The sequence below is a fragment of the Coffea arabica genome, chromosome 11e (assembly GCF_036785885.1).
Source record: "Coffea arabica cultivar ET-39 chromosome 11e, Coffea Arabica ET-39 HiFi, whole genome shotgun sequence".
Classification (NCBI taxonomy): Eukaryota; Viridiplantae; Streptophyta; class Magnoliopsida; order Gentianales; family Rubiaceae; genus Coffea; species Coffea arabica.
The window spans coordinates 45,035,519-45,055,929 of NC_092331.1; the positions used below are offsets into that span (position 1 = coordinate 45,035,519).

The 20,411-nt window shown below is 32.9% G+C and overlaps 1 protein-coding gene across 1 annotated transcript; it reads left to right on the plus strand.

Moving 5' to 3' along the window:
* The first annotated feature begins 3,128 nt into the window (after nt 1-3,128).
* Nucleotides 3,129-20,012, plus strand: LOC113717741 (uncharacterized). The gene is made up of 6 exons (XM_072072658.1): nt 3,129-3,441; nt 4,162-4,249; nt 6,398-6,462; nt 19,351-19,419; nt 19,509-19,558; nt 19,654-20,012. The coding sequence occupies exons 1-6, from the start codon at nt 3,364-3,366 to the stop codon at nt 19,763-19,765; spliced, it is 462 nt and encodes a 153-aa protein (XP_071928759.1). The 5' UTR covers nt 3,129-3,363; the 3' UTR covers nt 19,766-20,012.
* The last annotated feature ends 399 nt before the right edge of the window (nt 20,013-20,411 follow it).

Below are 20,411 nucleotides of genomic sequence, written 5' to 3' on the forward strand. Positions count from 1 at the left end.
TGGAGAAAATTAATTAAATTTATATATATTAGATACATGTTAAGTACATATGATTTTTATTGATTTGTATTAATAAGAAACAACATAATTGATTTATATATACTAATTGGATACACATAGAATTTTTATTCATTTGCATATATTAGATGTACGTAGGATTTTTAGGAATTTGCATTTTTTTCATATTTAATATTTTTGCCAGTATATATTTTTCGGAGAAATTTAATAAATAAGTGAATAAACATAAAAAGAAGGCCATTTTATGTATTAGATGTGCATAGCATTTTTAGTGATTTGCGTATTTTTTTAATAGTTAATATTTTTGTCAATATACATACTTTAGACAAAATTAATAAATAAGCAGATAAATATAAAGAAGGAGAGAAAATTATAAATATAGAAATAGTCTCGAAAGTATAATTATTTCATATAAATAACACTTATTATATGTTAATACAAGGCAATATTATTAATTTATATATATTAGATATTGGTTAAACAAATATAATTTTCATTGATCTGCATTAATACAAAACAGCATAATCGATTTATATATATTGATTAGATACATATAGAATTTTTATTCGTTAATATGTATTAGATATACAAAGGATTTTTAGTGACCTACGTAATTTTTTGATATTTAATATTTTTTTCAATACACACACTTTTGACAAAGTTAATAAATAAGTGAGTTAATAAATAAGCGGATAAATATAAAGAAGGACGGAAAATTATAAACACAGAAATAGTGTCAAAATTATAATTATTTCACATAAATAACACTTATTATATGTTAATACAAAGTAGTATTATTAATTTATATATATTAGATGCATGCTAATCATATATGATTTTCATTGATCTGCATTAATATAAAACACCATAATCGATTTATATATATTGATATATATTGATTAGATACATATAGAATTTTTATTCGTTTGTATGTATTACATGTACATAGGATTTTTAGCGACTGGCATATTTTTTTGATATTTAATATGTTTGTGTATATAGCAACCTGCATATTTTTTTGATATTTAATACAAAATAGCATGATTGATTTATATATACTGATTGGATACACATAGAATTTTTATTCATTTGCATATATTAGATGTACGTAGGATTTTTAAGAATTTGCATTTTTTTCATATTTAATATTTTTGCCAATATATATTTTGGAGAAAATTAATAAATAAGCGAATAAACATAAAAAGAAGGCTATTTTATATATTAGATGTGCATAGCATTTTTAGTGATTTGCATATTTTTTTAATAGTTAATATTTTTGTCAATATACACACTTTCGACAAAATTAATAAATAAGCGAGTTAATAAATAAGCAGATAAATATAAAGAATGAGAGAAAATTATAAATATAAAAATAGTCTCGAAATTATAATTATTTCATATAAAAACACTTATTATATGTTAATACAAGGTAGTATTATTAATTTATATATATTAGATATAGGTTAAACACATATAATTTTCATTGATCTGCATTAATACAAAACAGCATAATCGATTATATATATATTGATTAGATACATATAGAATTTTTATTCGTTAGTATGTATTAGATATACATAGGATTTTTAGTGACCTGCGTAATTTTTTAATATTTAATAGTTTTTTAGTCTCGAAAGTGCAAAAGGTTTAAATTAATAATTTAGTAGTTAACAAATATTATGGAAGTTACATTTTTGAAATAGAGGGAAATTATCCTATATTTTTAAAAACAATTGGTCATATTAATGGAAGCTAATACAAAGCGGCACAATTGATTTATATTTATTAGATACACACAAAATTTCTGTCGATATATATTTTCTAGAAAATCATTATTTTTGTCAACATATATATTTTGGAGAAAATGAATATATATATATATATATATATATATATATATATATATATATATATATATATATATATATATATATATATATATATATATATATATATATATATATATATATATATATATATATATAGATAAAGGCACACAAATAGGATGCAAGAATATATATAGAGTTGTATAGCCCAAAAAAATCGTGTCTGCATTAAGGAATGGAAGGTAGCGGCTACACAGTTGCAACAAACAAAAGCAAAGAAACAATAATTAAGAGAGAATATCATCGAAACAACCTCTTTATTATTCAATGTGTGTATCTTGTTTCTTGTATATAAATTAACAATGTGATATCGAAGCAACATATATAAATTAAAGATTTTTAACAATGTGATATTAGAAATTAAGAAATCATATATTTGTATTTATTAATCGAATAATCATTTTTGTATTCAATGAGTATTAGATCGATTGATTTGTAAATAAATGTTGCTGGAAAGAATAGTACTTGCATTAATTTTTTGGGAATTAATAAGATTCTAAAATTTAAAGATAACACAATTTCGAAGAGTCTGTTAGTTTATTGATATTGAAAATTAATAATGCTTGATTGAATAGCATATATGAAAAAATATTTATTTAATCATGAAGCAATTTATTTATTGATCAATCAATATCTTACTCAATTTTTTTGGGAATTAATAAGATTTTAAAATTTAAAGATAACACAATTTTGAAGAGTTCGTTAGTTCATTAATATAGAAAATTAATAATGTTTGATTGAATAGCATATATGAATAAATATTTATTTAATCATGAAGCAATTTATTTATTGATGAATTAATATCTCATTCAAAATCAACCAATAGATAATGTAACACATAGAATTTATATTGTTCTGTATATATTAGATGCACACAGAATTTTTATTGTTTTGTATATTTTTTAGAAAATCAATATCTTTGCTAATATATATATTTTGGAGAAAGTTAATAAATATAAAAGAGTAGAGGAAATTATATTTTGAAGAAGGAGACGCTAATACAAAGTTAAAGAAGGAAGTTATATGTTGAAGGAAGTTAATAAATCAAATCGATAAATTAATATATTTTTGTCAATAAAGTTAGATAACAATTGCAGCGGCGGAAGATGCACAAGAAACAAAAGGATAAAACTGTTAGATAACAATTGCAGCAGCCGAAGGATGGACAGCAAACAAAAGGACAAAATTGAGCATAAAATTACAAAGAAACCAGGACAAGGACACAATTGGAAGAAGGGAACAAAAGCAGGAATGAGCCAAAAGGCACCAGCAGCCAAAGGGGCTGCACGGAAGCTGGGAAAGGAAAGGACGAAATCAGCTGCGGTTCAGTAAATGTACCAGTGATCAATTATCCGGTGCCCTAACTGGCCGGGTTCAGTAAATGTAGACCCCATTTAGCATAAAAACCGTCGGTTCAATAACAGCCAAAACCCCTGTCTGCAAATTTTGGTGGAAGCAAATGGGGGCGGAGGCGAATTCCGCAGAAGTCACTCCACCTGAAACCACCAACTCCGATGACGTTGACGCCATGCTCGAGGTACTGTCTCTCTTCACTTATATGAGCTTGTATGCATTACTAGGGTTCGATAAAATGACGGAATTCCATGGAAAATTCTGATTGCAAATTTGATGTAGACTCTTTTTTTTTTCCCCTGATTTAAGTTATTCTGTTTAGTAGTTTCTACAGCATGTTTTTAACTGGAGTGGTAAAATTAGTAAAAGTGTTATATGCAAGGGAAAATTAGTAAAAGTGTTCCATATTGGTGTTGACTTTTTTTTTGAGGTCCTGATTTAAGTGATTCTGTTTAGTCGTTGCTGCACCATGTTTTTAACTAGATTGGTGAAGTTCTTGATTCTTTGAGGAAATATGCAAAAGAAAAATTGGTAAAACTGTTCCATATTGTTCCAGTGGTCTGTGTCAGGTATGGGCTTACGTTCACTCTGCTTTTTCTCTGATCAGAATGTATAGCTGACAGACTCTGAATTTCTTCCTGTTTTATGATGACTGTACTACCCCGACATGTGTTCTCTCAGAACAGAAGTCATGCACCACACTTCTGTAGTGCTTTTCATGCCATGATTTTCTAACAGAAGTTTAGCTAGTAAACTCCAAATAACTAGTTTCGTCATTTGTAAAATAACTGTTTTTGTTGGCTGCACCTAATTTATTTTAAGAAGCGTTGGACTGATTTTGGATAGTGTATGCTTGTTGAGGATGACATTATTGTGAGTTCATTTGGTGCTTATACTGAAACAGGCTGCTAGGTATGATGATATTGATGATTTGAGAAGCCTAGCTTCTGCTGGTACTTCTCTTGATTCCAAGGATTCACATGGACGAACAGGTTACAATTTTAATACTCTTTACTTTGTAGCAAAATGACTTATTTGATTGATTTTTGTGACATATTTTTGAGTTCAAGCTTGCAACTTCTTTGAATAACATTCACCATTCCTCTGCATTATATAGTGTTGGAGTAACTTACATAGTTGGATTCGGCATTAATGTCCTCTTATAACATTATTTTGCTGCTTCACTATCTCAAGCTTAATTGTTCCATTAAGTCAAAAGCTAATTGCTGCATAAGTTAGTCCAACATATTGTGTCCTTTTGGAGTAGCTGCAGCTATTCACATTGACTTTTTTCTTGCCTTTGGCAATTTAACAATTGAAATTGCTGATGAATATATTGTATTCAGTGGTGCATCACATGACCTTGGACACGTACAAAATTAGTGGTGCATCTACTTTCATATGCTTTTCGATATGTACAGATTCATCTGTATATGCCAATGTATGTGGTTGTGCACGTTTATATATATGATGTTAGCATGATATTAATGAAGATGGCAAAGGATCTGCTGCAGGTGACTACTGTTAACAAACATGACTGGTATTTATCTACAAATAAAAATTCTCAAGATGATATAGCATGCTAGTTGAAGATTGCAGAACAAGTAGGAAAGTCTTTTTTTTTTTTTTTGGGCATAATCTTAAGTTGACATTGTGCAGCTATACTTTTTAGGCCATTTAGTGTCATGTTATGCTTTTGAGAGACTTGCTTAAGTTGACTATGTAGTGAGTTCGTAAAAGAACATGTCAGACATTTCTATCAATACCTAGAATAATTAAGACTGCAGCTATACTGAATTATATAAGACTGCACCTTAACTCAATTCAAAGTGCTCGTCCTCTTATAGGCTACAAGCAGCAAACACCATCAAAGGTTCTTGAAACCATCAGCATATGCTGGATTGCATTTAGTTCCTAAAGTCTGTAGATTTTTAATGGAGCAGTAATTGTTATTGTGGTTAAGGCATTGACCTCCCAAGCTTGGATTTTTCTCATGTCAAGGGTATGATATGACCTATACAGGATAAGAGTGCTTATAGAAAGAATTCAAGGTTAGTTGGAAAATTCTGGAGAATAAAGAGCTATTAAATTGGTTCACAACTGTTAACGAATGAAAACATCGATCACAGGAATGGTCATTCTACTAATAAGTAGAGCAACAAGAAGGAGCAGAAAAATTAGGGACCAGAGAAAAGAAAGGAATTGTCATGTGGATACTTGTAGGACCTTCAATTCAGCAAAAAGTGAATTGCATGTTTTGTTTACATCTTTTAACAGCACTTGCAATTATTGCGCAGATTTAAGTATTACTTAGAATATATTAACTAATGAAGGCATTTTAGAAGGAGTTGTACTTAAAAGTTGTGCATATATTGAAGTTGTCAGTTGTCTGTGTTCTACAATTATTTGTAATTTTGACAATTGGTTAAATAATCCATTACCTGGCCTACATATTATATGGATAAATTTTGCAGAATTTCTGGGTAATGAGAGTGAGCATTTGAGAGCTGATGTTCTTAGAGTTTGGTTTATGGTTCTAGTTCTTGAATATGTTCAACTAGTCTTAAGCTCTGCCCCTTAATATCATCAAGTAATACTATTCTCGATTACATCAAATTGATCTTTCTTTAGTAAAATATAGCTACTTGCACTCTAGATATCTTATCATGAAGCTCACTACAATCTGGTTTGAGGAAGAGGAAAGGGAAAACTGCTCTGATGTGTGAGAAAAGTGCTAAAAACCTTCTCAAGAATGACATGTAAGACAAAATTGATGCTCAGACTAGAGAGATGTAATTTGGTGTTTAACGTCATTTGGAGAGTGAGACTGACAGCTATTCATAGTACATTTATTGCTAATTAGTGCCTCAAACTAGAATTTTTTGGGCTTCATTTTTTTGGAAGATTTGTTGCTGATTTGTTACAAACATCAGTTAATTGAAACAATTGTCAAGCTTACTCTAGTTTTTTAACTAATATGTTTGTGGAAGTCTTATGTTCATCACTTTATCTTTCTATGGAATTAATTAAATTTTTTATCGTGTTTCTTTTACTAAAAGCATACTGTTTGGCTTACTTTTTTTTTTTTTTGGCTTTTCTAATCAATCATTTAACCCAGTTTTATTTGCATCAATTTGCAGCACTTCATATGGCTTCAGCTAATGGGCATCTTGACATTGTAGAGTATCTTGTTCACCATAGAGTGGTAAGGGAGTCAATCCTTTTATGTATCAATCCACTTTTTACATTATATTTGGATGCATTTCCCCCAGAAAACTTTTTAGATGGATTTCTTTTAGTTCCTTGTTCGTTTATGTCGTCTTGTGACTTTCTCTTAACATATTTCTCAATGTTTCTACCAACATAAGTGTTTTCTGGGATATTTTATCAATTAAGCATAAAGTTATGAGTTGGAAATGGTAACTTCTATGTTCTTTAGCCAGACATTTGTTCATTGATAGGTGTGGTTTTGACTGCCTAAGTTTAGTTCTTGGTCTATTTTCTCATATGCTTTAGTTTCACCTTATTGGAGCTTCAAATTTCTCTTAGATGCTTTCTAAAATTACCCCACCACTGGTAAATTTTGGGTTTGCTTTGATATATCTGTGAGTTCTTCTGTTAACCTAGGCTTTAGGACAAAACTTTTCTTTTGAATGATGAGATATATATGTTTTGGTTTTATTGATAGGATTAGATATCCGTGCTATAAAGTCACCGCTAAGAAGCATATATGTGGCCTTTAGTGAGGTGTATAAAAGATTTCATTCCTGACGACCATAGGAAACTGCAAAAGAAACTTTTGTTGGTTTACCATAATGGTGCCTTTTCTACATGTACAATTTTGGAGGGTTGTGAATTTTGGGGTTGCTCTTCAACTCTAGAAAGATCATTCTTACCTAGAGAATGACTATGGTAAAATTTCTTCCTTAAATGAAAGAGTGAAAATAGCTGGACACAACATTTTTTTCCAGCCTTAATAGTTGTCAAAACTCTCTTGAAGCAATTTTATATCAGATATCATTCATGTTAGGTATTGATGCAGGAGCATGTTTGATATTATTATTTTTGTTATCTAACATTATTGGTTATGTTTTGTTGCTGAATTTTGTAGTGCCTTTAGAAATTGCTGCCTATAGTTGGTGCAAATATACTAGGCATTTGCCTTAGTAAGGGCATTGTGGTTTTTTTGTCACTTTAGGGCAATACTGTTTGGAACCCCATAAGTACTATGTACTGCAGTAGCATGTTTTAGATCACTTCAGTACCTAATGGTGTATTAGCTCTGTTTGGGTCTCGCATAGCCTACAAGCTAATCTCCTAAGGAGTTTCTCTTCAGCAATGCCTGTAATATAGTGCTGCTGTCTAAAGGTGCCTTTAGTCTTCTGCACTTAGCATTAATTTTCACATGAATATAGAATATACTGTTCACTGACATGTGAACGTCAGTGAACTTAGAAAACTGTTTCTTTCTTGTTTTGAACATTTTTGCCAACTGGAATTTCCCTGTGTTGAACACCTGACCGTTGACTTTATATGTTAAGGGTGGGGACTCGAGTAATTTTGAAAGGTGTTCTTGAAGTTTGACTTTACTGGTAATGTACTACTTTAAAGGTTCTGCTATCACTTCCTCGGTTGAGTATTACAAAACGTAGTGATGCAGGACATATAGACAAGAATTTGGCTGCAGTGGGAATCCTAGAATATGATAATGTTCTAGATGCTTGGCTGTTTTAGTGATGTACTTTAGGTTGATTTAATGTATGAACATTAAAGTGTTGTATTAGAATTTAGGGTTTCGAGGGCAAATTTTAGTTTTAGTGGGTGCTAAGATGTGCTGAAACAAGTAACACCTCTAGGCGTATTAAGTCATTTTAGGTTATCTAGGGTAGTATTAGATACTAGCATTTCGTGTTTGATTCAAAACATTTAAGTAAAAGTCACATGGATTGGTTCCTAGACTAAGTTAGGTCCAACTAGATTTTATCATACTTATTTCTAAAATCTTAGTTTTAAAAGATTGGTTCATGTTAAGAATGCTTAGTGTCCAAGTCGTGTTTTCTATGTATTTGATTTAATGGCTATAGTGAAGAGGAATGTAAAGAAGAGCAATGTTTCCATTGAGTTTTGGATGTGGTGGTGTGCTTTCATTGATCAGTGCAAGAAGCCTTACCTTGGGAGGTCAATGCTTAGGAAATGTAGGTGAAAATCTCACATATTTACTTATCCAACTAAAATTCTTATTTTTGCACTCTTCTCTGTTGTGATACTCGAAAACAATTTCACAACTATGTAGTTAAATCTGATCTTATTGTATTTTTTGGTACTGCCCTGATCTTATCATGCTGTTTGGGTGCTGCATTGCTGAACCTATCAAATGACGCCAAGTTTTGACAATAATAGCCAGTTTGGTTTCACATAAAAGTAAGAAGCAAATACATCAAGGGTGGTTCCACATACTTGGAAATGGAGATCCTTGAGAACTAGTATTTCAATTGTAGTATTAAGGCAATGCTATTTCCTAGGGAGAGCCTTCCTTTTATGTTTCAGTTCCTATTATTTTTTGGCTCTGCCACAGTTAAAAATCAGTAGATCTGGTGATCACATTCTTTAAAGAGATTGTGTAATGTTAAGATATGTACTATGAAGTAAACATGAAAAGTATATGAGCTACCTGTGGCCACCTTAACAGTAGACTATGGGATATGAAGTAAAAATTTGTCAGTTTTTGTGACCTCAAACATTTTGTAAATCAAATGGTGATTTATCATTTTGTCTCTTGGTACATGTAGATTGACATCACTATGGTTCCAATATTAACTGCAACTGCTTCACATTGCTATGGTAGATGTAGATTGACATCAGTGGCTCTTTGAACTGGAACTGCATCACATGGCAAAGAACTGGAATTAGCTATTGAACCTTGAATAAAGGCTTTGGTTGTGGTTCTTTGAAATTCGGAACCTTAATTGGTCTAAGAGGGAGTGAGAAGTAGAGGGGAAAGATGAGTTTGTGGGACAATGGATAAATACTAGTCGTTGCCCTTTTGCGGTGCTAGTATCCACTGCAATAGCAACAACCCAATTTTGGGAACAGCAATTGAACTGGGAAGCAACACTATTATCGGTCAATTTAAGTGCTGCTGCAATAGTAATGGTCCAATGCTGTTGCAAAAGCAATGGCCCATTTTGGCAGTAGCACTTAAATTGGGAAGCAAAGGATGTTATAGGCCAATTTAAGTACTGTTGCAGTAGGAACAAGCACTAGCGCAGTATTTGGCCATTGCCCCACAAAGACATCGTTTAATAAAAAAAATGTTTCCTCATGGTTTTGATCGAATTGAAACCGTCGCTTCTGCTTTCGATTCCAATTTTATGAGAATTGGAACTGAAACCACAACCTTTCTTCAAGGTTCACTAGCTGCTTTTAGTTCTTTGGTCAGTTCCAAGAACCACCAGTCCTGTTCCTGTCCAGTCCACATACTGGCTGGAATTGTGGTCATGTTTGAGTTGATGAGATTACTGATGCAATGCAACACCAAAAGCCATGTGTGAATTAGATAGGATTATAGGTAATTTTCTTTAAGAATCTAGTTGATAGTTTCAAAAATGGAAAATAGAAGAGACAGAAGTATGATAGCTGAAGCAAGGACAAGGAAGGCCAAATTTAGCTGATATGTAACTTGAATTTCCTTCAGTTGAATGCTATTTTTGCAAATCTATTACAATTGATCATAGTATAGAAACAAATTTCCAAGGCTAAGGCCCTGTTTGATAACCCAATTCAGCACCTAAACTTAATGGATTCAGATCTTAACATGTTCAGACGCGTTTGATGTTCAAAAATTGAAAATCTGAATTAATTAAGTGATTGAATTTTCTAGGCAAAACTTGCTTCCAAAATTAAGTGATAAGTTATTCACTTATCATTGAATGTGATACACTCAAATGTATTAGATTTAATACTTATCAATTCAATTAATTAATGGAATCAGATTTTTTATTTCAGATTTCAAATTTCAGTTTTATCAAATGCGCTGACAAGTAGATATTTTACATATTTTAAGTGTGTTTTATTAATTAATTTTGGTGTGTTTTAGTCATGTTTATAGTTAATGAACTAAGTTTCTAGTGATAATATGCATATTATGGTTTAAGTGTGAAAAATTCCATTTATATGGATTTTAATGGTAAAAACTTCATGTTTTTGTAGATTTAATGATTCAATTATCAAATAGAATGATTTGAGAAGATATTTGGATGATTGATGATGGTTTAAAGTGATAAAAAATAGAATATGAAGTATAAAAGAGAAAATACAATTAAGAACAAAAGAATGCAAGAAAAGTCAACTTTGGTAACTTGCGGTATTTCGGCTATATCTTGGGCTAGACATATTGGATTAAGATAATTCTTGAACCATTTTGAAACTAAAAGATAAATCTACATTTGGTATGAAGACATCAAAGTTCGATTCAGCCGTAGTCCTAGTCAAAAAGTCGAAATGTAGAAGTCAAAGTCTGTTGTTGAAAGCTGACAATAGAGCTCTGACCAGTCAGTGATATTTTGATTGTACCTTGGTTCTTAAAGCTCCAAATTGGATGATTCTTGATGCTTTGGAAAACTAAGTCAAATATCTACAACTTTTGTATTTTATAGAAGAGCTATGTCGGCTTCCAACATCGAGAAAATAGCAATTAAAATGTATCTGATGGCTGCAAATTACTGACCAACGTGCCTTGTTTTCACACAATCTTTTCAAATCAATTCTAGCCATCAATTTGGGTTGTATTTGACCAAAAATAAGTTGGAAAGATAATTCAAGAGAGTTTCAAGAGTCAATTTTGCCAACTAGAAACAACTCTTGAATTCTACTTAAAAAACCCCACATGCGATTTACATTTATAATTCCTAAATATCCCACACGCGATTTATCGCAAGTATACGAATCGTGAGCGACTATAGGGTATCAAGGGTCGATCCCACAGAGAAGATTGCAATTACCGGTGTTTTTCGAATTCATTTATTATATAGACTACCATAACTGTAAAAATAATGAAAATAACACTAGAAAACTCTCCTACAGATATGGAATTCCTTACTACTCTTGCAAATGAGATTATCAGTTAAGTGAATGTTATTGTCTTGGCTAATTATGGCGCAATTTCCTCATGTATGTGAAACCTACTCTTGTAGTGAATTAACTATATTTGTGACTAAATCATAACTACTCTCATGGTTATGAATTAATTACAAGTTTATTTCTTCTATGAAATTACATGAAATTACAAGTTTATTTCTTCTATAAAAAACCCCACATGCGATTTACATTTATAATTCCTAAATATCCCACACGCGATTTATCGCAAGTATACGAATCGTGAGCGACTATAGGGTATCAAGGGTCGATCCCACAGAGAAGATTGCAATTACCGGTGTTTTTCGAATTCATTTATTATATAGACTACCATAACTGTAAAAATAATGAAAATAACACTAGAAAACTCTCCTACAGATATGGAATTCCTTACTACTCTTGCAAATGAGATTATCAGTTAAGTGAATGTTATTGTCTTGGCTAATTATGGCGCAATTTCCTCATGTATGTGAAACCTACTCTTGTAGTGAATCAACTATATTTGTGACTAAATCATAACTACTCTCATGGTTATGAATTAATTACAAGTTTATTTCTTCTATGAAATTACATGAAACAAGTCATATAGATGCACTTCTACTCTCATGATTATACTCCCTAGATTTATCACTTACTTAAACTAGTGTTAAATTTCAATTTTCATTGCAAACTTAACACCTTAAGATTATTATAATTAATGGCCAGTTAATCATGATTAGATAAGCAAAAGTGATAAATAATTTGTTCAAAATAATACCGCCAAGTAGCCATCACAAACAAGATATAACAAGTTCAACCATAACTCTAGGTATAAACTTTAACTAAACATGAAGAAAATAAAAGAAAGATTCGTACTTGTATTAGAATTAAACATAAGATACAATACAAGAAATAAAGTGATAGGAGAAATGTCACCCATATCACTTGAACTTCATGCTCTCCATCTTCATCCTCAACTCCATCTAAATTTAGTTACAAATACAAGAAGGAAACACTACTCTAACTTATGAACTAAGAAAAATTAGTGAAAACTATATTTCTTGTGAGTTTCTCTAGCCTTCCAAATTTATGAAAATGGTCTCCACAGACTGCCATTTATAGAGAATTCAAGAGGAGTTGTTTTTAGTTGGCAAAATTGATTCTTGAAACTCTCTTGAATTGTCTTTCCAACTTGTTTTTGGTTAGATACGACTGAAATTGATGGCTGGAATTGAGTTGGAAAGGTTGTGTGAAAACAAGGCACGTTGGTCAGCAATTTGCAGCTATCAGATACATTTTTAACTGCTATTTTCTCGATGTTGGAGGCCGACATAGCTCTTTTATAAATACAAAAGTCGTAAATATTTGACTTAGCTTTCCAAAACATCAAGAATCATCTAATTTGGAGCTCTGAAGACCAAGATATGATCAAAATACCACTGACTGGTCAGAGCTCTATTGTCAGCTTTCGATAGCAGACTTTGACTTCTGTATTTCGATTTTTTTACTAGGACTACGGCTGAACCGGACTTTGATGTCTTCATACCAAATGTAGATCTATCTCTTAGCTTCAAAATGGTTCAAAAATCATCTTAATCCAATATGTGTAGTCCAAGATATAGCCGAAATACCACAGGTTACCAAAGCTGACTTTTCTTGCATTATTTTGTTCTTAATTGTATTTCCTATTTTGTACTTCATATTCTATTTTTTATCACTTTAAATCATCATCAATCATCCAAATATCTTCTCAAATCACTCCATTTGATGATTGAATCATTAAACCTACAAAAACATGAAGTTTTTACCATATAAATGCAATTTTTCACACTTAAACCATCAAATGCATATTTTCACTAGAAACCTAGTTTATTAGCTATAAACATGACTAAAACACACCAAAACTAATTAATAAAATATACTTAAAATATCTACTTATCATGCGCCTTAAGTATTGTTAGGGCTTAAGAGAACTTAGTAGCTAAGAAATTAAAAGCTAATTCATGGGGAACTCAAGTTAGATCTGACTACCTTTTGAATATGAATGGAACATGTAAAAGTTCAAATCCAACAAACACCCTAGATCTGATATTACCCTTGACAACATTAAATGGCTTCATGTGCCTGCAAATCTAATCTCTTTTACCATCTGTTGGAATTACAAAATAATTCTAAGCTCAACTAGACACACTAAGCTACCTACCATAGACAATTTCCTTTGGCCCAAATGCTTCTCTTCAATGATATAATCTAAGTACTTGGTTTACAAAGGGGTTGCTCCTTTACTGGTCATATGACAGATGCTGCATATGATGGAATTGGTGGTACCGTGAGCTGTATTTGGAAATAGTTAATTAATGTGTCCATTTTTAGTGTCCTTTGGCTTGGTAACTAGAATCAAATTGATTGCCTGATTGATCTCTTAGATTTTCCTTGTGAGGCCAGAACCTGTACCGAGGTAGAAGGATTTGGATAAAACATATTAAAGCAGTAATTGATTTATGTTATCCCTTTGTGGCTCTGACTGTTATTTTGGGTTTCAATCCAAATTAGTTGTTTAGTTAGAGTTCTGTAGCTGGAGTCATAGATCCTCTAAAATTGGTCTGTGGGGTATAGTTAATGTCCTGAAAGAAATTAGAGTGAATGGCCAAAATGGTCAGTAAACTATTCAAAATGGCATGAATTAGTTGCGGAACCTTTTTTTTGAATCACTTTCACTAAATTAATTGGAATTAGAAGTTTTTAGGGGCAAAATGTCCAAATAATGCTACCTCACTCTCTTTCCTATTTTCGCCGTAGTAATGCCCTCTACCACCTTGACGTCATCAAGCTAGGTAGAGCATCAAAATACCTAGAATTCCTTCTCCTTCCTCATCAATGCAAAAAAAATCTTTCTCAGTTATCCTAGTCGTGTTCTTATAAAAAATCAAATCTTAGATTCACTTAAAAACCTCCAGTTCCCTATTTTTCTCGTTTATATGAGAGTTGCTTAGGAAACCCATCAAGATGAGTCTCCTTATCTCCACTGCCTGCTTTAGTTCACAAGCAAATTTCGCACTGAGAATCCGAGATTCTTCGACCTCCTATCCTTCACTTGACATTCCATCTATCATCCAAACGTGCTAAGGGGCAAGGAATTTATTTGCAATTAGGTATTATATCTCCAAATATGAAAATTTCATGGAATTGGGCAACTTCTGGCCAGATGGCTGGAGTAGGTTCCCTACTGACGAATTAGGGGAAGTCTATGCGGCTGTGCTTGCCAAGGCAAGGACGATAAGGAAATGACACTGGATGTCATGAAGAATGGTGATCCTCGATTGTTCATCATCCACTGATAAGATGTCCAGTAATTTGGATTGAATATTCCAAAAGTCACCAAACCTTTATAGACCCAATTTTCCTGATGACGTCATGGTGGCCTATGAGGCTTGGAATCAGGCCCGTTCCATTAGGAGTGGCCTACTAGATTAATATGTTTGGAACATTTTGGGCCGCAGAAAAATTGGGTCTATGGGGATGGAAGATGGAATGTGAAAAGGTGGATAAGAGGCCAAAAAACCTCGAATTCTTGGTGCGAAATTTGCTTGCGAATTGAAGTAGGCAATGGAGATAAGGAGACTCATTTTGATGGGTTTTCTAAACAACTCTAATGTAAACAGGAGAAATAGAAAACTTGAGCTTCCTAAGTGAATCTAAGACTTGATTTTTAATAAAGCACATTTAGGATAAGTGAGGAAGATTTTTTTTGCGTTAATGAGGAAGAAAGAAGGAATTTTAGATATTTGGATGTTCTACCTAACCTAGTGCAAACTATTCCTACAATTGGGTAGAATGGGTTGGCCTACATAGCCCTCTACCTCGACCGTAACATCTCAATTTTAGTGTTTTGTGGGATTGTGTTTTCCACCTAGGGTCGCCACATTTTTTATATTTTTTCTTTTCAATTTTATTTTTGGTGTCAAAACATTGTGGGAAAAAATTATGGGAATATTTTTAAAAATTTTCATATCCTGCAGCGAAGAATTTTATTTTTAAAATGCTTGCTGTCGCCGCATCTAGTTTGGATGCCACGACCCCCTTTTTCTAAATTTAAAATTAAAAATTTTTTTAATCCTAGTTGAATTTTTTTATGATCAACTAGTTTGTTTTTTAAATCATCTCTTCCAATGAACAAGCCCTCCATAAGAAGAGTAGTAGAATTGCCCAAAGACTAATCCAGGACCATTCCAAGTAATGTATCTAGCATCCAAATTATTTCTTTTCACTCTATTTTCTTTTGGAGACCTGGCAATTGCCGCATCAAAATCAGATGCAGCGACTGCAAGTTTTTTTTATTGTTATTCGCCACATCAAACCTTGGATGCGATGACTTTAAACTTTTTTAAAAAAATTTCCACAAAAAATTTTTCCCCAACATTCTGACACCCAAAAAAATTTGTAAAGAAAACAATATTTTATGGTCACCACATTCCGAAATGCGGCGATCCTATGTGGAGAATAAAATCTCATAAAATACCAAAATTGTGATGTTTTTTGAAACAATCATTATTGGTAGAAATTCGCCCTGAATAAGTTTTGAACAACCTAATTGTATCAACTGTCAATCACATGCTAGAGCATCTGAAAACCTTGAGCTGGAAGACCGGCTAACGTTTAGATTTTTTATGGGTATAGGATTTTGAAGATCACCAATTCCTTGTCTAGCTAGGGAGATATGATACCACTGCTTCTCAACTTACTGTTTACCATAGAAGAAAATCTCTTGCTATTTGTTCTGAGATTTTAATGGACCAACTTGGGAGTTCACTACCAACTAAACAATATCATCAATCCTTTTTGTGGCCAAGACTAACTATTAGAATCTCCTAGCATGTTTATTTGGTGTGATTGTTTACATTTTTTTAGCTTTTTACTTTCATTTTATACAACCAATAGAAAATTTATGCCCTCTCAAAGTTAGTTGTTCAAGGTGGATTTTTTTTTTTTCACCCCCTTTAACAACTTTTTTATTTGTACTTTCAGAGTTAGGTAATTTTGCAAAAAACTAGAAGGGAATTGAACTAGAAGCACTAGAGTATTGGGAATGATAATAACAGAAGTTTGAAGGAGAAGCTTCTAGGCTGTGTGAGAGCTGATACAACTTTTTAGGTAATAACTGATCTGTTAAATTGCTGATTACTTATAGGGCTGGAATGGTTGGTAACATTGCATAAAACTAGAAGGGAATTGAATTAGTGGCACTAGAGTGTTGGGAATGATTATCACAGAAGTTTGAAGGAGATAAGCTTCTAGGTTGTAGGAGAGCCCAAGAGAGCTGATACAACTTTTTAGATAATTACTCATCTGATAAATTGCTGCTGACTTATAGGGCTACAGACTCATTTATTACCCCAAAGTGACAGAGACCACAATGCCCTCAATGAGGAACATGCCTAGCACATTTGCACCGGCTATACAAAACAATTTCTTGAGTCCATCTTAAGTGCTGAATCGGCATGCGTGGGATAGTACTCATTCTTACTTCATGTGGTTACCATCCAATTTTCTTCTACCATTGTATTTTCAAGAATGGGTATTGGTACCATAGTTCCAAGAATGAGTACTAGGAAAGTTGGATAGTTGCTATAAGGAGTAAGAATGAGTGCTATTTGGCATGTGCTGTTTCAGCAGTTAAGATTTTCCCTAGCTTTTAAAACAACTGTTGCTTTAGAAACAAAGCATGACTAACAACATAACAACTGATCCAAAAACAGTCTTTACTTTAGTGACAAAGCAAAAGGAGGATACAACTGGTCAGAAATTTCCACTCAAAGAAAATTTGACCACCTTTGAATATTGACAGCAGCATCCAATCTCATAGATGGTTCAGAAGCCGCCAAGTTAAGAGGGAAGACATTGTGCTGAAAGTTGAAAGTGTGATGCTGTTAGACTAATTTCTTGAAATAATGGTGAAAAAGTCGCAAAAATGGGGCAAATAATTGCTTTTATTAACAATTTAAAAAAAAAAGAAAAAAAGAAGAAGAGGCCGCCGCTTGTGAGACATGGTTGCTGCAAGTTGCAGTTTAGTCCCCACTGCATAGGAGGGCCAATGGACAATTTGTAGCCACCACGTCTCTCATGCAGCAGCCTTTTATTTAAATATAAATAAATAAATACGGCCCATATCATTGAAGACTGATTAGCCCCATGTCTCTTATGCAACTGCTCATGCTGAAGACTTGATTTAATAATATGGGACTCTTCTTTTTTTTTTTAAAAAAATAATAATAATAAAGGGCCGCATTATGAGAGACGTGCAGCTGCCAAACATTGCAATTTAGTCCCTCAGCGCATGTGCTATGTAGCGAGGGACGAAATTGCAATGTTTGGCATCAGCACGTCTCACGTGCAGCAGCCTCTCCTTTTTTTTTTATTGTTAATAAAAAAAAATTATTTTGGCCAGTGCATCTTCGAGTTGCAACTGCCGTAGATGGAGAAACCCCTTGCAATTTGCCCCATTTTTGTGACTTGTTTTTTACCATTATTTCAAGAAATTAGCCTATACTACTATGGTGATTGTAAGTTTTATTGCAGGGGATCTTATGTCTTTGAATACCTGGGAAAAACCTTTATAAGCGTTTAGTGCTAACAATGCAGAATTGGGGGGGATATGTGGCACTAAAGAGAGCAAAACAATAAAATGAAGCTGCACATGCTAGATATGTACAATGTGGGTGTTATTACCGGGAGAGTTTGAAGGCTAGGCACCAATGAAAATTGATATCATAAATTTATCTGTCTACTTTTCCGAAGCGAATTGAAAATTTTGGTGAGCTTATAATTGACGGAAAAAGTTGTATTAATATTTTTTCTTGGACCAGTAAATTTAAATACAAGACATAACTATATCCTCAAAATAATAGATTGCATGGGTGGAGAAGAATACTATTATGGTAAACAATGTGCTCTCTTTTCTTGTGGTTGTTACAAAGATAGTTGTTACATATTTCCTTCTTAGGTACTTGGAAAAAATGTGTACCCTTGGAAGTACTTAGTGTGGATTCTCATCCTTCAGGTGAACAAGAGTCTAAATGCATGGGTCCCCATAAATATAATTGGTTGAATACCCTGCTTTCTGCACACCTACCCTGCTAAGGAGGGAAGTGATCACAGAGGACTTCCTAGGATTGACTTTCCCTTGCACTTTGTTTTATGTGAGAGGTGATTATTCTGGTAAATCAAACAGATATGATTTCATGCAGTGGACCAACAGAATTGCCCTAAATTTTGGCCTGAAGATCTAAAGAGTTGAATAAGTGAAGGTTTATAGGAGTGAGCAAACTGTAGATTCGCGAAGAAACAATTATGGGTCAACTAAATAAAACAGAAGTAAATTAATTATGTGCAAGATGAGAAACATATCCTAGATGATTATCGACTGGTCAGAGTGGTCTATATACTGGGTTTGGGACACTACCTTGAATGCAGTGTGTCCTTGCTGACCTTGCCTATACCTATGATGGATTCTCCTTTCATTTATTTTTGAAGTTTAATGAATTTGGTGTAATTATCTGGATAGAAGTTGTGAGCTGTATCCCTCTAATCAGCTTCAATCCTTTTCATGTATATCAGCAGCTGCTTTAAGTGGCATGATAGACTTTTATTATATCATGTGATGCTCTCTGAAATGGTTGCGCGGAAACAAAACAGTTTGATTAGTTGCTACTCTAGCAAGCGGCTAACTTCAACAGAGTTCTTAGAATGGAAAGGTTTCTAGATCATATTTGGATTGCAAAATGATTCGCAGTCTATGGTCACTACCATGATGACCGTCTATAGATTTTATGTTTTGTGTAGTAAATTCTTCATACATTCAAGGAACATTTCTTTTGTTATTACAGTTTTTTTTTTTTGTGCAAATTCATTTTCTTGGGATGTCCTGCATTTTGTTCTTAGTTTTTCAGCTTTTTTGGTCTGACTAGGCCGCTTACTTGGACAGGATATCAATGCTGTTAACGTTGAGCATAATACTCCTCTTCATTGGGCTTGCCTAAATGGGCACATTGAGGTACTACTAGATAATTATTTGATTCCAAAACTGCTTGAAATCTAGAAAGTCGTGGTTTGTAGTTTTTACTTTTACTGATCTCTTGCCAGGTTGTCAAGTGCTTAATTCTCGCAGGAGCCAATGTCTCTGCTCTGAACAGGTAATATTTGGCTTTGTTATGCAGGTTCTTGGTTTCATTGCTTTTTGAGCTTATGAACTCTCTTTCCTTGCAACTTTTGTGTTGGATGTTTTCAGCCATGAGAGGACACCCGTGGACGAAGCAGTTACTGGAGGAAAGATGGACGTCGTTGATGCCATTAATGAAGCTATGGCCCAAACTGAACTCACAGCCACTCAGGTTTCCTGATTGAAATAGTAAAATGGCATATGCTATGTAGTATATTAAACACACACTTTCGCTTTATCCCTTGTTAGGTACGCTTACGTTTTCTGCATGTCCTAGTTCACAAGGTGGTGTGGCATTTAGTTAAAGAATGGTAACCATTTTGTATGAGATATTTGATCAGTAGTGTTAAAAGAGAGAAGGGAAAACAGAAAAACAGAGAGATACAGAGAATTTATATGATGATTGCAAAGAAAAACTGGCTGAACCATGATTATGGTTTTTTTTTTTTTTTTTGTTTTGTTTATGAGAGCATGGTATTCACCAAAGTTGATGAGTTAGAGGAATAAATTTTAACATAAAGGTAATCCAAAATCAAGAGTTTTTATACTAGAATTTAGAACCTCTAACTCATCAACTTTGGTTATTACTCCACCGGACTAATATTAGAAAGTTGAGAAATTAGACTCAAGTATAGTGGCGTAAGTTTACAAATAATAATAGGCATTTAAGGGCTCGGTTGACAAAATTAAAGCACTTTTAAACTTTTTCAATTTCTTATCTTACCTTTTTAACCCACAACATAGAAGTACTTTTTGTGTGCATAACACTAAAATTGTCGTGTAATTAAAGTTAATCATTTGTAATTGTTGAATTTTCTAGAATTAAA

Bases quoted from the DNA above. Each gene is read 5' to 3' on its own strand.
- LOC113717741 (XM_072072658.1), top strand. From the start codon at position 3,364: ATGGGGGCGGAGGCGAATTCCGCAGAAGTCACTCCACCTGAAACCACC. The intron at 4,250-6,397 runs GTTACAATTTTA...ATCAATTTGCAG, and splicing joins GGATTCACATGGACGAACAG to CACTTCATATGGCTTCAGCT. The intron at 6,463-19,350 runs GTAAGGGAGTCA...TTACTTGGACAG, and splicing joins ATCTTGTTCACCATAGAGTG to GATATCAATGCTGTTAACGT.